This window comes from Myotis myotis, unplaced genomic scaffold (assembly GCF_014108235.1).
Source record: "Myotis myotis isolate mMyoMyo1 unplaced genomic scaffold, mMyoMyo1.p scaffold_m19_p_6, whole genome shotgun sequence".
Classification (NCBI taxonomy): domain Eukaryota; kingdom Metazoa; phylum Chordata; class Mammalia; order Chiroptera; family Vespertilionidae; genus Myotis; species Myotis myotis.
Genome location: NW_023416368.1, coordinates 30,533,432 through 30,547,565, shown reverse-complemented (window position 1 = coordinate 30,547,565; position 14,134 = coordinate 30,533,432). Strand labels below are relative to the sequence as shown.

Here is a 14,134-nt window from a genome sequence, read left to right as displayed (position 1 = left end):
AACTACAACTTATGTTTGGTTTTTAAATGCTCATTTAGAATTTTTTAAACAATGGAGACTCTTAAAGAAAAAATGAAAGGCTCAGCTTTATTGATTTCAGAGGGGGAGAAAGAGATAGAAACGGCAATGATGAGAAAGAATCATTGATTGGCTGCCTCCTGCATGTCCCCACTGGGCCTGTGCCCTGACTCGGAATTGAACCGTGACCTCCTGGTTCATAGGTAGACGCTCAACCACTGAGCCATGCTAGTCGGGCTCCCATACCCCTTTTTGATCCTGCCTTCCTTCGAGGTAGCCTACTGTTAATAGTTTGGTATATATTTTTCTAGATACTTTTTTATGCATATACTAATGTTTTATTTATAAATTTATATTGCAGTTTTTCCACAAGTATTCTTTATAAAAATGAAATTATTATAAGTATTTCTAAAGTTGTTTAACTATATAATTTTGCATGTGTTACTAAATTTCTAATGCCTGATATTTTCCTTCTGTACTTTTCCCCTCCCAGGTGCACAATCTATACAGTTGCATAAAAGTAGCAGAAGATTTTGTATCTCCAGAACATGTAAAGCACTGTTTCCGCCTAACGCAGGAATTCAGGCATCTCTCTAACACTCATACAAATCATGAGGATAAACTGCAGGTAAATAGCTCCTCCTTCACTTCCCATCTCTTACTGGATTACATACACAGGAGGCACATTCTGTTTTCTGAGGATATTCTCTGGGAGGTAAAACTGTGGAGAGATGATAAAGGGAACTATGTCTGGGGGTATGGAGTCCTCCCCCAAGGAAGTATTTAATCACTCCTCTTCAGATTTGGTTTTAGAGAATACTCATGTTTTAACCTAATCATTTACAGTGTAATAGTCTTCTATTTCTCCGCCCCTGGGATATAGAATGTTTCCGTGTTAACTGCGACTAGACTGACTTCCCCAGTCAGGTGAGAAAAGCACTGTGGGAGTTTGTTCTGAGAATGTTTCTGAGAAGGGATATTTCTCTGGAGTGGCTTCTCAGAGCAAATTTCTGTGCAGACTCAGTTCCTTAGAGCTCTGCTAATGACTGCAGTCTATGGCCCTAAAGGGAGTGGGGACTGTTCTCCCCTTGGAGACCTAAGCCAGACAATCAGATTCGGTTTTCCTCTGCACCTAAAGTGGATTAGAACTTTAAGGGCAGAATTTCATTGTGAGTACATTTGGGTGCGTTAGTAGCACATAAGAAGAAAGAAGCAAGATAGCCTGAGCAGAGCTTCAGCAGTCTGAGTGCACACTCCAGCCTCTCGCTTAGGGCTCGTTTCCTCCACCAGCCTGTGGCTCAGGTGCTTCTTTGGTCAGTGACCAGTGAAGTTGGAGATTTTTCTTGGTTGTTGGTATTTTCAGTCACCTTGTTCCTTTTTCAAAATTATAAACCATTTCAACCCTCAAGTTCTTATACAAAGTATAATCATATTGATAAATAGATAACATTGACATTATAGACATAGTGCAAATATTCAGGCATACATATTTCAGACCCCACCTCCATTAGGTTTCAACTTCTACCAGGTTACCTCCAGCACTTCCCATCCTCTGCTTTATATTTTCTGTGGTATTTTTTTTACCACCTAATATTGTATTTTATCTGTTGGTTTCTATCCCTACTAGAATGTAAGCTATTTAAACTCTATGAAGGCAGGGATTTTTACCATTTTATTCACTGCTTTTCCCTAGCACAATATTAGTTGTATAGTAGGTACTCAGTAAATATTTGTTGAATTAATACAAAAAATGTAGTAGAGAGTAGCACAAGGGGGCTTGTGTGCCCATCACACAGCTTACGAAATAAAACATATATATGCATACATATATACAAGATAAACATGGTTGAAGTCTCCATTCCATCTCCCCACTTGCCTTCCTCAGAATAATCACCATCTTGGTTTAAAACTATCTTTAGTTTATTCACTTTATTTCAGTAACTCCTACTCTATCTTCTTACCTCATTTTAAACAAATTAGAAAATACATATAAGCACAAAAGGGAAAAATAGCCAATAATCCTACCTGCCCACGTTGTTTGAGCGCATTCTTATTCGCTGCAGGACCTTAGGCGAGGTTCTGAGGTATAGAATCTTGATTTCTTCAGTTTCTCGTCTGTAAATGGGAGAAAATAATATGATGTACCTCATGGGATTATGGTAAGAAGTAAATGAAAGTCCACATAAAGAGCTTAGCAGGTGCCCAGCACATAGCAAGCACATAGCCTTTCAAATGATTTCATCATTCCTTTTTGAATATAGACATTATGTCCCATGTGGTCTGGGATGGGGATGGGAAGCACCCAGTCCTGGTTGAGGGGCTTCCTCACTAACCAGGGGGCTTATAGGCAACTGAGAGCACACGTTTTCACTTGCAGAAGACAACAGGGGGCTGCCGTGCTGACTGCTGTTTGCTCTCTCCAGGTGAAGAACATCATCTATCATGCAGTGAAAGATGCTGTTGGCACCCTCAAGGCTCATGAATCCAAACTGGCAAGGTCTTAGGCGGAGAAATTCCAAACTCCCCCGTGAAGCAGGACTTTCACTCACACAAACAGGGAACGGCAGGGTTCTCTGCTGGAGCAGAGGTGCTTCACTTGGAGCCAGTGTGGTCAGTATTACAAACTCTCCAGCCACTCTTTTCTACGCTGCCTCAACACTGAAGGTTGTTGACACAGGAAAGTCGCACTGTTCACACACAGTTTCAGACTCCAAGCTGAGGGTGCCACATGCCCATCCTGTGGTCTTTTGGGACTCTGAATTGCCTGAACATCGCTGGGCTTTCCTGAAGTCTTATGATCTGGGATTTGTGGAAACCAGGAATGTGGGCACACCTTTCTTTTTTTTTCTCTCGTGCCTAGTTAATTGGGAATGTTTGGAGGTATGGGGAATCACATAACTGTTACACGTAGGGGCTAATTGCTTAAACATGCCTGGTGGAAGCCTGACAGTGTCTCTGCACGCGACCTCTGACACAGCCCATCCCAGGAGACAGGGTGAAGCCGTTCCCCACAATCTCTCCCATGAACACTGGAGTCTTGCAGGACCCAGGGAGGACCCACTGCTTTTCCCAGGAGGCTCCAGGATTAGGAAACGTGTGTATTTAGTGAAAAATAGGTTTGTAGTGAAATAGTTACTATTTCATGAAAGTAGATATTTTTAGAATTTTTGAAATACCACAGTTTTTCCTGGATTATGAGGAAAGGCACATTACATTTAGTCTTCCTTTCGATAAAACACTTTGAAGAAATATGATTTTTAGAAATCAACTGCCCATTATAGCACAAAATCAGCCAAAGCAGAATTTAAAAGAATTGGCGTTTTAGGATTCTTTTTGTTTCTCCCCCTCCCATCTCAGTCCTATCTTGAGGGAACAGCCATCTGAGAACATTGTCCTGTCTGAGCTGTGGTATGTTTCACACATACAGACACTGGTGACTCCAGGAACCATTTCCATCTGTTACCAGCGTTCCCTTGGGACGGACTCCTCTTAACAGTTCCAAATTCGAGGGAAAGTGATTTTCCTACATGAGGCTTTTTGTTTTTTGTCCAGAAATATTTTCAGCAAAACGCAGTGGAGTTTTATTAAGAATTTATTTGAAAATAATGGAATTCATTGGCCCATGGGTACATTGGAAAATGTATCTTCTTTCTGGCTGTACTGTAGTGCCCTGAAGGCTTGTTTATATGTTCACAGTTTTTTTTTTTGTTTGTTTGTTTTGTTTGTTTGTTTTTTAAATAAAAGTCATTTACTGTAGAATACCTTTAATTTCACTTTCTGTATTTTAATTTTGTTGAAGGGCTGATTGGGATTTCCATGTTCTTATTAAAAATCTAACAAATCTATTTGGAGTGGACTAAATTCTTCTTGTGCCAGCCATTCTAAAACCAAGACCAGCCTGGCTGTTGTAGCTCAATGCTTGAGCATCAACCTATGAACCAGGAGGTCACCGTTTCATTCCCATTCAGGACACATGCTTGGGTTTGTGGGCTCAGTCCCCAGTAGGGGGAGTGCAGGTGGCAGCTGATCTGTGATTCTTTCATCATTGATGTTTCTATCTCTCCCTCTCCCTTGCTCTCTGAAATCAATAAAAAATACCAAAAAAAAATAATAAGCAAGGCCAGGTAGAGGGTGGGGTTGGAAGTGGAGGATGATTTGTTTTCAGATCTTCATTACATTACTACATCCAATTATTATCCTTTGCTTCTGAATTTGTTCCTGATTGGGAGAGGGAAGTGCCAGGTCATTGTGGTTTGAGGGCGTAGGGTGAAGGGAAGGGCGCCACATCAGTTAGAGGATGGGAGGAGGGGTAATTTATATTTAGAGGAATGGAGTGGGGAAGGTGGGGTCCTACCTTCCCGGGGAAGTTCGTGGGGGGGGGGTGCGGGGGGGTGAAGGCTCATGGGGACCACCTGATAAGGTTCTGGGCAATCAGTGGGAAAGGGGGGGGGGGGTGTCTTCAAAGCAGAAAGCCGGGCTGCCCACATAGGAAACGTGGTTCTAGATCCATTTCAGAGTTGGCGGGAGAAGACCCAAAAGGGATTTGTTTTTAATCAAGCAGCAATGAAAATGGCTTGAAGAGTTAGGACAGACTAGTCTCTAATTAGAAAAGGCCTTTTTAAGAGGAAGTTGTAAAGAATAGCAAGAGGGGTCATTAGAGGCCACTTCTCAAGCCTGTTGGAAAACGACTTCCAACGTGTTTAAGCCTGGAAATACAATTATCAGGGTGGAAATAGATGGCTGTGTGGTTCAAAGATAACGAGTTTGAATAGGACCATAACAAATACAGAGCTCTGAGCATATCCTTTGAGCCTGGACAGGCACGGGTTGATGCTCTGATCACCCTGATTTCACCTCCACATCAAGGGTAGATGAATGCAGCTCTGAAATGGGCCGGGAAAGGAAAGCAGCGGGGAGAAGGGGAGTTGTGCAGGTTGGTGCTTTGTTGCTTTGGTGAAAGTCAGAAGGCGGGCTAGGGCTAGCCTACATTCTGGATATAAAAGTCCAGAATTAGGGCATACACAGCTGCCAGTGCTTGCTGATGGAAGTGAAACTGGATGGAGCTTCCGGATCCACCTCCTACCTAGGACCCCAGGCCTTCCAGGAAGGTCTGACTCCCCTCCCCCAGAGTATTCACCTTGAGAGCACAGGGCTCCCCTGCAAAGCTTAGGAACCGACAGTGCTAAAAAAAAAGCAGGTCAGATTGGGGGGTGGACAGGTGCAGCTATACCTTAGACTTCAGGAGTTCTTGGGTAGATGTCTTTACAGGGCTTGGGATGGGGGAGGGGGGGGGGTTGCAAGTCATCAGTTGGGAGAAGTAGCCTGGGTTCGTATCTCAAGCGCATGACTTAGTGGTTTTGTGACACTTGGCAAATTATTGAACCTCCATAAGCTTCCCATTTCTTTATCTTTGAAATAAGGATAATTATAACCTCTTCCTCAGAGGATGGGCGTGAGGATTCACTGAAATAATGCATGCGAAGCTCTTAGCACAGGGCCCGGCACACAACAAGCACTCAAAGCCATGGCTGTTACTCCTCGTGGGATGTTTGAGCCCGAGGCACGATGTGGGCAGGGCAGGGGGCGGGCTGGGCTCTCAGGAGGGACCCACCGCGAAGGCCTCGGAGGACCTCCACCTGGGCTTGGCACCCAAGAAGGCGAGAGCAGAGGGGAAGGCCAGGCTCAGGTCAAAGGCGCATGCCCGGGACAGCAGGTGCGGGGGGCGCGCGGCCTCCCCTTTAAGAACCGCCACCGCCCACGGCCCGCCGCTGCGGCAGGGACCTCCCCTTTAACGCAGGGGCTGGTTGCTCCGCGGCCGCCGCGGCTGCTGCTGCTGCTGCTGCTACTGCGGCTCCTGCTGTCACAGTTCGACCGCGGCAGCTGCATCCTCGGCCCTGGCGGGGTCCGCGCCCCGCGCCCGCCATGGTGTCCTGGATCATCTCTCGCCTGGTGGTGTGAGTGCCGCGGCGGGCGGAGGGGCCGGGCCTGGGTGGGGGCTGCGGGTATTGGAGCCGGGATGGACCGCTGGGGCTTCCCACCGCACAGGCACCTAAAGACACATCGCCCCCATTTGCGGTCCCCAGAGACATCGAGGTGGGACCCAGGACGGGGGGCGGGGGGATATTGAGGAGCCTGGCAGGCCTGGCTGCTACCCCTTTTATCTTGAATTTCCCTGCTCCTTCGCCCGCCCTCATCTAGGGCTGGGCAGCATGGATTGATTTATGGGGGAGGCGGGCATGGCCCTTCCCCCACCTGACAGATATGTCTGCAGGAGCTGCTCGGTCTGGGCCCTCATCTCCCTGGGGGGAGCTAATGGAAGATGGGGAGCAGGGCAGGGCCTCGTCATTCCCTACTTTAGGGCCATGGCAGCGGCCTTGGCCTCCCCAAAGGGCTGGGTCCCTCCTCCCTCTTCCACTGACTGTCAGGGGTGGGGGAGGAGGGCACATTCTCTGAAGGCCCCCCAGGGGTCCCATCTGGATGTGGGGAAGCAGAGACGCTTGGGGACAAAGTGTGGGAGGTGACCCAGAGAGGATGTATGTGCTCAGCCTGGGACTGAGAAAGCCAGGAGCCGGGCGTTGGGTGGCCTTCATTCCACATCCCGCTCCAGGAGGAACGTGTTCCCACAACCCCAGGTTTTGTCCTTGGGGATCCCACGCCCAGCCAGCCCTCCAGGCCAGGTTGGAAGTCCCCCGGTCTGTAAGGCGGGTCCATGTGGGAACAGGCAGTGCCCCTGCATTGTGGAAGGGTTGGGCCTGCAAGGGCTCCACAGGAGCCTCAGCCAGCCCTGCCCTATCTCAGGACCCTGGCCCTCAGCTTCCACGGGACTGACACCCCAGAATCCCCTCCCTGTGCCTTCTTCCCATTCAGCGCTGCCATATGTTTGTGTCCTGGCTTCCTCTAGACCAGAATCCCCTTCCTTCCTCTTTCCCGTCCCACCCAGAGGGAATCCAGGGGCCTCGTTTCATGTGGCCGTCGGAGTGGCTGCTGCTCTCTTGTCGGGATGAGCTCCCTGAGGGGCAGAGCCCTCTGCTCCCCTCCCCTGAGGCCTGTGTGTGGTCTCTAGTGGGATCACCACCAGGTCCACTCCAGCGAGGGCCCGGGTCCTCCCCTGAGACTGGTCCCAGGAGGGTTTGCATGGGGCAATAAACCTCCTTGCCCCTCACAGGGCTTCCTGCCCCTATGCCCTCTGCTCCCAGGGCCACAGTGGTGCCACTGACTGCCAGGTAGAGTGAGTGCCCTGTTAGAGTATCGGGAACCCTTGCCGACCTGGCCATGCCCGGTATGGCTGTGAGACAGGGCAGATGGGCACGAATGAACATGGTGTTTGGAGAAGGAAGACACCCTTATGGCGGTAACTAGACACCCACTCCCACACAGGTTTGTGCATAACAAAGGATCATGGCTGAAGAGACCACATGGGACCCTCTGGCCTCTGGGTCTTTCTGTATCTCAGGGGCTGGAGAGAAACTGAATGATAGAGCGGGGAAGGGACAGCACCTTAGTTGGCTAGGACTTCCATGCTTGTGTGTGACCTGGCCTTGAGTTCATCAGTGCAGCTCCGGTTACCTACCCAGGGGCTGATGCAGAGCTGGGAGGGAGAGGCCCTGCCCTTGGCCGAGGGCCCAGTAACCATGCCTGCCTCCCTAGGCTTGTCTTTGGCACACTGTACCCCGCCTATTCTTCCTACAAAGCCGTGAAGACTAAAAACGTGAAGGAATATGTGAGTGTATGACCCTTCCGCTCCCACCCAACCCCCATGGCAGACACAGGGGAGGGCAGTGGGTCATCGTATAAAGGGGGGGACTGTCCCAATGCTATTGGCACTAATGAGACCCTGGTTCAAAGGCGATTCCTGTGTGTTCCTCTCCCCCGGCCCAGGTGTGACCCTCAGGCAAAGCTGGGGTCCTGCGTGTTCCCTTCCCCACAGAACGCCCAGTGTCGTTGGCAGGCAGAGCCCCCCCCGCCCACCTCCCCGGCCCCAGCCAACGCGGCCCTCTGTCCCCTCAGGTGAAATGGATGATGTACTGGATCGTCTTTGCCTTCTTCACCACGGCCGAGACGCTCACGGACATCGTGCTCTCCTGGTGAGGTCCAGCAACCCCCCCCTGCACCTTGGGTCCAGGGCATCTGGCTTTCTCTGCCCAGCCAGCCATGAGGCCACAGTTCTGTGGGGTCCCGGATGCCCTCCCCCACCCCATCCAGGCCTGCCTTGATCAGCAGAATAAGAACAAACATACCCTTCACATTTCTTTTTGGTGGCAGCCAGAGCACCACAATAGAATTCAGGAAAGCTGTTTCTGCCAGGCTTCCTGTGGCGTTTGGCAGGCCACACCTCTCTAGCCTCAGTTTCCCCATTTATAAATGTTTCAGTCCCATACACATTGGATGATTGTACTTCAAAGACATTTTTCAGACACTACTAGACTATGTATAAACACTGTGAGGACAGGGAGGGCATGTCTTAATCATCTGTATGTTCACAGCAGGAGCTCAAAAATGTTTATTAGATGGGCAAATGCGTTTGGAAGAGAAGACTAGCATAGCACACACAGTACACTGGAAGTCAAGGGAGTTTTAGGGAGAGGTAGAGGACAAAAGATGGTTGCATTTATAGATTACAGTTATCCCTCACTTAACATCATTGACAGGTTCTGCAATTTTAAAAAATATATATTTTTATTGATTTCAGAGAGGAAGGGAGAGGGGTAGAGAGATAGAAACATCAATGATGAGAGAGAATCATTGATTGGCTGCCTCCTGCACTCCCCCTTCTGGGGATGGAGCCCACAACCTGGGCATGTGCCCTTCACTGGAATCGAACCCAGGACCCTTCAGTCCACAGGCCAATGCTCTATCCACTGAGCCAAACTGGCTAGGGCAGGTTCTGCAACTTTAAGCGAAGCAACATATAACAAAACCAATTTTACCACAGGCTAATTGATATATTAATAAGAATTAAGTTCCTAGAGCAGCTCATCAACGTTATAACAAAATAGCATTGAATGAGGAGTTATTTCAAGACCTGCTGTACAAGGGCCTATGGCCTGTGAGAAGAATAATTTTAGCACAGGAAGGAAAGTGGGTTGAAAATTGAGGGCAGTGAGTATAGATGCCTCTCGACTAACACAGGCACAGGAGAGAGCTTTGATGGATGCTTTGTGAGGCTGTAGGAGACATGCCTGAAGGAGTTTGTGCTCTGAGAGAGGGAACCGTGGGGAAGGAGGATAGTCCTTAAAAGCAAGGGGCATGTCTTGGCAGCAAGAGAGAGCACCCAGATCACAGCTGGAGAAGCCCCTGTCTTCATGGGGGGAAAGGGCAGGGAAGAAGGGGGTGAGGGCACAGTAGACCTAGAAGGTTAGGGAGCACCCCGGGTGTTGACCCCAGAACAGAGGAGTAGGGGGTCTTCTTTCAGGGTGAGAGGGACTGGGGTCTCCCAAGAGAGAAGAGGGCAAGGGAGCCACTGCCAAGGGGACCTCCTACTGGGCTCACTTCTCACCTTCCCACTGGGGTCATGGCTGGGCCTCCCAGTCCCCTTGAGATTTGAAATGACCAGTCTCCTAAGCCACATGGGGACCCCAGTGCACTTAGTGGTGGGGGGCTCGCCAGAGTCATACGGGGCATCAGCGCACCTCCTGACTCCCTGCCCCGGCTTTGCCTCTGTCCCCACAACAGGTTCCCCTTCTACTTTGAGCTCAAGATCGCCTTTGTGATATGGCTGCTGTCCCCTTATACCAAGGGCTCCAGCGTGCTCTACCGCAAGTTCGTGCACCCGACACTGTCCAACAAGGAGAAGGTTTGCTCCCACTCTGCTTCCCCGCCCGCCACAGGCCAAGGCAGCCCTGTGCCTGCAGCCACGTACATTCCTGGCCCTCCCAGGGCCTGAAGTGACCTGGCAGGGCCCTGGCCTTCTGCAGCAGGCGGTGCCTTGCCCAGGTGTGAACGAGAGCAGGGCAGGCCCTGGCCAAGGGGGCCAGTCCTCACCTCTTCCTCGCTCCCCTCTGACCCCTCAAGGAGATCGACGAGTACATCACTCAGGCCCGAGACAAGAGCTATGAGACCATGATGAGGGTGGGCAAGAGGGGCCTGAACCTGGCCGCCAATGCTGCGGTCACAGCTGCTGCCAAGGTGAGATGGGGGCAGACCCAAGCTCCTGGGGCCCCACCTGTTCATCTCGTCCCCCTGGTTAGGTCCTGCCTCCACGCTGTCCTCAGGGCTGGGAAGGTTTGGGGCTTGTGCAGCTGGGGTGCCAGTCCTAGGTCTCCCACACTCCAGCCAAGTGACTTCCGCTCCCCGAGCCAGTTTCCTCATCTGCCCAAAGGGAAAGGGTGGCCCCAGCCTGTCAGTGCCACCTTAGGACTGGATGGGGACAGCGTGGGGAAGGCACTGAGCCCAATGGCTTCCCAGTGCCCCTTGGTGACCACTCTCTCCACCCCGCCCCTTCCTCCGGTTCTCCCGGTGCGTGGTGGCGACCCTAGGGCCAGGGGGTGCTGTCAGAGAAGCTCCGAAGCTTCAGCATGCAGGACCTGACCCTGATCCGGGACGAGGACTCCCTGCCCCTGCACGGGCCTGAAGGCCACCTCCGGCCCGGCCCCGGCAGCCTCCTGGACACCATTGAGGACCTAGGTATAGGCTGGACAGCCGGGCATGAGGGCACGGAGGTGACCCGGTGGGAGAGACACCGGGACCCCTGTTCTCCTTTTCTCCTCACCACCAGGAGACGACCCTGCCCTGAGTTTAAGGTCTAGCACGAACCAGGCAGATTCCCGGACAGAAACCTCTGAGGATGATGGGGGAGACAAGGCCCCTAAGAGGCTCAAACCCATCAAAAAAGTGCCCAAAACCGAGGTGAGAGCCCAGAAGTGGGGGAGACGGGGAGGGGTTGTGTCTCCAGGCTGAGCGTTCTCTGTCTTCCTCCCTCCTCCCCACAGCCACTGGCTTCCAAGACGGTGAAGACCCGGCCCAAGAAGAAGACCTCTGGCGGGGGTGACTCGGCTTGAGGTTTCGACCCCTCAGGCCACAGAGCCCTGCTCCACACTGTGCCCGCCCGTGTGTCTCAGGCCCAGGGCCGTCAGACGGCTGTTTCTGGTGCCTGCCCAGAGGCCACTTGTTTGGACGGGCTTGGAAAAGAGGAGGGAGGTCCTGTTGGGGGGGGTGGGGTTTGAAGGTAGAGGCTGGGCCTGGAGCTGAGGGCTGAGCCACCCAAGGAGTTGGGGGCTCCTCAGAACCTGAACTGCCATTGTCCCCACTCCAGCTCTGTGTGCCCACCCAGTGCCTTGCTGAAAGCCATGGCCATCAGCTTCTCTGCGGTCCTACTGTGCACCTGCTGCTCTCCCTGGGTCGGGGACAGTCATAGCCCCCATGGACCAGAGCCGGGCCTGCAGGCACCTGGGGAGGGCGGGAGTGGGGAAGCCTCGGGGAACCTGGGCAGGGGCTCCAGGCCACGGCCCTGAAGGGAGGACAGGGCCTTAGTGTGTGTTTAAGCGACGGGACGGCCAGGCTGGAGCTGGAGCTGGGGCATTGGATGAACTGTGTGCTACGTGTCCCCACTGAACAGAGGTGGGGTTCCAGGGGTGTGCGTATGAGCGTGTGTGTGTTTCTGGGTCTAGGGCTGTGGGTATTTGGGGTAAAGGACTTTCCCTCCAGCAGTGACCTCCTCCCGCCCTCAGCCCTCCTTCCTAGTCTCTGAGCCTCAGAGGACTACAGCCCATGAGGTAATGGGGCTGCGAGGAGCCGCTCACCTCCTTCTCTGCCCTCAGTTCTTTTTTGCCTCTTCCCTTTCCTGCCCCTGGACTGGGCTCCTCTACGCCTCAGGGCCCACAGTAGAGGCCCCTGGGGAGCCAGCTCCTTTGCTCCACACCCAGAGGCCCATCCTCCTTTCTCCCAGGGTCCTCTTCCTGTGCCCAGCAGACTAGGCCCCATGTGAGCAGACCCTGTCAGAGCCCAGCCTGTGCTCCACACCCTGCCCCAGCTTCTGCCGCCATTTCAGTCAGAGCCAGGAGGAATATGGGAAGAAGAAAAAGAAATTCAGGAGCCAAGGGTCTCCCAGTTTGGTGGAGAGTGGATGCTCATTGGACCTCTGGCACTGGATGAGCCAATAAACCAAACTCTGGCACTTGACTAATTTCAGCCTCTGTGCTTGTTCTCGCCCCACCCAGTCCCGGGGGGAAGGACCTGAAGTGGGACTCAGGACCCAGCCGTGGGAGGGAGTGGGACTCAGGACCCAGCCGTGGGAGGGAGTGGGACTCAGGACCAGAATGTGAGCATCAAGAGTTCCGGGGAAATGGTTTTGGGTTCAAGATAGAGTCAGGGGACCAAGAGGGGTCAGGAATTAAGAACAGTTAGGGGCCTCAACCCTCTAGAGTAGCGGTTCTCAACCTGTGGGTCGCGATCCCTTTGGCGGTGAACGACCCTTTCACAGGGGTCGCCTAAGGCCATCCTGCATATCAGATATTTACATTACGATTGATAACAGTAGCAACATTACAGTTATGAAGTAGCAACGAAAATAATTTTATGGTTGGGTCACCACATGAGGAACTGTATTTAAAGGGCCAGAAGGTTGAGAACCACTGCTCTAGGGCCTCCTGCCCTGAGACCCCTCCCCACATGGACTTTCTGGTACCTCATGAGAAGTGCCAGGTGTAAACTCTGGGGACAAAGACCCCAATGAGGCCTCCCAGGCAGGACAGGAGGGTTGGATGGCCGCAGTGCCTACAAAGGCTAAGAAATGTTGGAGGGGGAATGTGAGACTGAAAGGAGGAGACAGGTGGGTGGAAGAAAGAGGTGGAGATAGGAACCAGTCCCAAGGCCCATGTCTGACCCTGGGAACAGACAAGGAGACAGGTACCCAAGGACTGGAGCCAAAGAAGCCGTCCATGTGGCCCCAGAAGCGAGGGATTGAGCCCTGAGCTGCTGGGCTAGGTGGGAGGACAGGGGGAGACGGCGGGACATGGGATCTGAGCCCTTGGGAAGAAGATCCAGGGGCCAAGGGACCCAACTGGCTGAGATGAGACCCTGGAAGGCAGGACTCGAGGGAACGGAAAAGACGGCAGAGGAGCAGAAGCAGCATCAGAAGATATAAAAGAAAAGAATGGAGAGGGAAGGATGAGGGAGGGAGAAAGGAGCAGAGAAAGAACGGCTCAGCCTCATGGGAGGAAAATGGAGGAAGCAGAGCACGGTCTGGGGTAGGGAGTGCGGGGACCTAGCCCCAGCCTCTGGCTCCAAGATTGGCAAGGTGCCCCTACACCAGGCTTTTCTCTTCCTCCCTGGCACCATAGGGTATGACCTCCAGCCGCACTTGAGCCACGCTGGCCACGAAGGGCCAGACTGAGGCTGCGGGGAGGGGAGGTGTGGGATGCCTTTTCCAGTCCACAGCCGCCTCAAGGTCACTCCTTTCACCACTGGCCTCTGAGCAAATGGGCCCCTTTCCATGTCAGAAGGGAGAGGAAGGGTTAGGGCAGAATTCAGGGGAGGGACTCCCTTGTTCTAGAAAGATCTCCAGAGAGCAAGATGTTAAAGTCTCATGTTAGCAGCTACCATAAGGCCAGGAAACCAGGCTAGGCCCCCTCTAACCTAAATTCTATTTGCTGCATTACACACACACACACAGGCACACACTTGCACCCACAGTGACCAGTAGCTAAGGACCTCACTGCCCAGACTCAGCATTGCCAGGCTCTCCATGCACATCTGGGTTTCCCTGTGTCAACAGAGACATGCTCAGATTTCTAAGCTCATTGGTCTGTTGCCATGGAGACAATCATCTCCTAGAACTTGGCACAAGGCCTGGCCACTGTAGTGCAGGGGAGGAGAAGAGAGATGGAGAGTGACAAAAAATGAGTGGGAAGTCTCCTGGCAGCAGGCTGGTGAGCCCTTGCTACCTCATTCCCTGGGACCACCTGCCCTCTCCCCTAGTAGGTCCCTCTAGGCCAGGAGAGTAGGGCAGAGAAGTCACACCGAGGTGTGTGGCTAGAGCTATGTGGAGGGTGCCAATCACGGCCTGGGTCCCCAGTGGGCGTTGAGGGATCATTAGTTCTGAAGTGGGGGCTGAGGTCTAGCCCTGTGTCCCACAGCCACACCACCTTGGGGACACTGGGCAGCCCTCTAAGCCTCAAGT

The 14,134-nt window shown here is 52.5% G+C and overlaps 2 protein-coding genes across 7 annotated transcripts in view; both read left to right on the top strand.

The window, feature by feature from the left end:
- The window catches only part of KDM3B (lysine demethylase 3B), a 62,431-nt gene extending 58,568 nt beyond the window's left edge, over positions 1-3,863 (top strand). For all 5 annotated transcript variants that reach the window (XM_036314749.1, XM_036314747.1, XM_036314750.1 and 2 more), the window contains 2 exons: positions 512-646; positions 2,442-3,863. In XM_036314749.1, coding sequence (XP_036170642.1) covers positions 512-646; positions 2,442-2,522 — 216 coding nt within the window. In that variant the 3' untranslated portion in view covers positions 2,523-3,863. The remainder of the gene's footprint in view (positions 1-511; positions 647-2,441) is intronic.
- Positions 3,864-5,709: 1,846 nt separating this feature from the next.
- Positions 5,710-12,135, top strand: REEP2 (receptor accessory protein 2). Of its 2 annotated transcripts, none has more exons than XM_036315267.1 (8): positions 5,710-5,972; positions 7,666-7,738; positions 8,026-8,102; positions 9,691-9,811; positions 10,030-10,143; positions 10,500-10,641; positions 10,733-10,863; positions 10,947-12,135. In XM_036315267.1, exons 1-8 carry the CDS (start codon positions 5,941-5,943, stop codon positions 11,013-11,015), a joined length of 759 nt encoding a protein of 252 aa, XP_036171160.1. In that variant the 5' UTR covers positions 5,710-5,940; the 3' UTR covers positions 11,016-12,135. The 2 variants fall into 2 exon arrangements, with proteins under 2 accessions (XP_036171160.1, XP_036171159.1); XM_036315266.1 differs by having other exon boundaries at positions 5,759-5,972; positions 10,494-10,641.
- Positions 12,136-14,134: the final 1,999 nt, after the last annotated feature.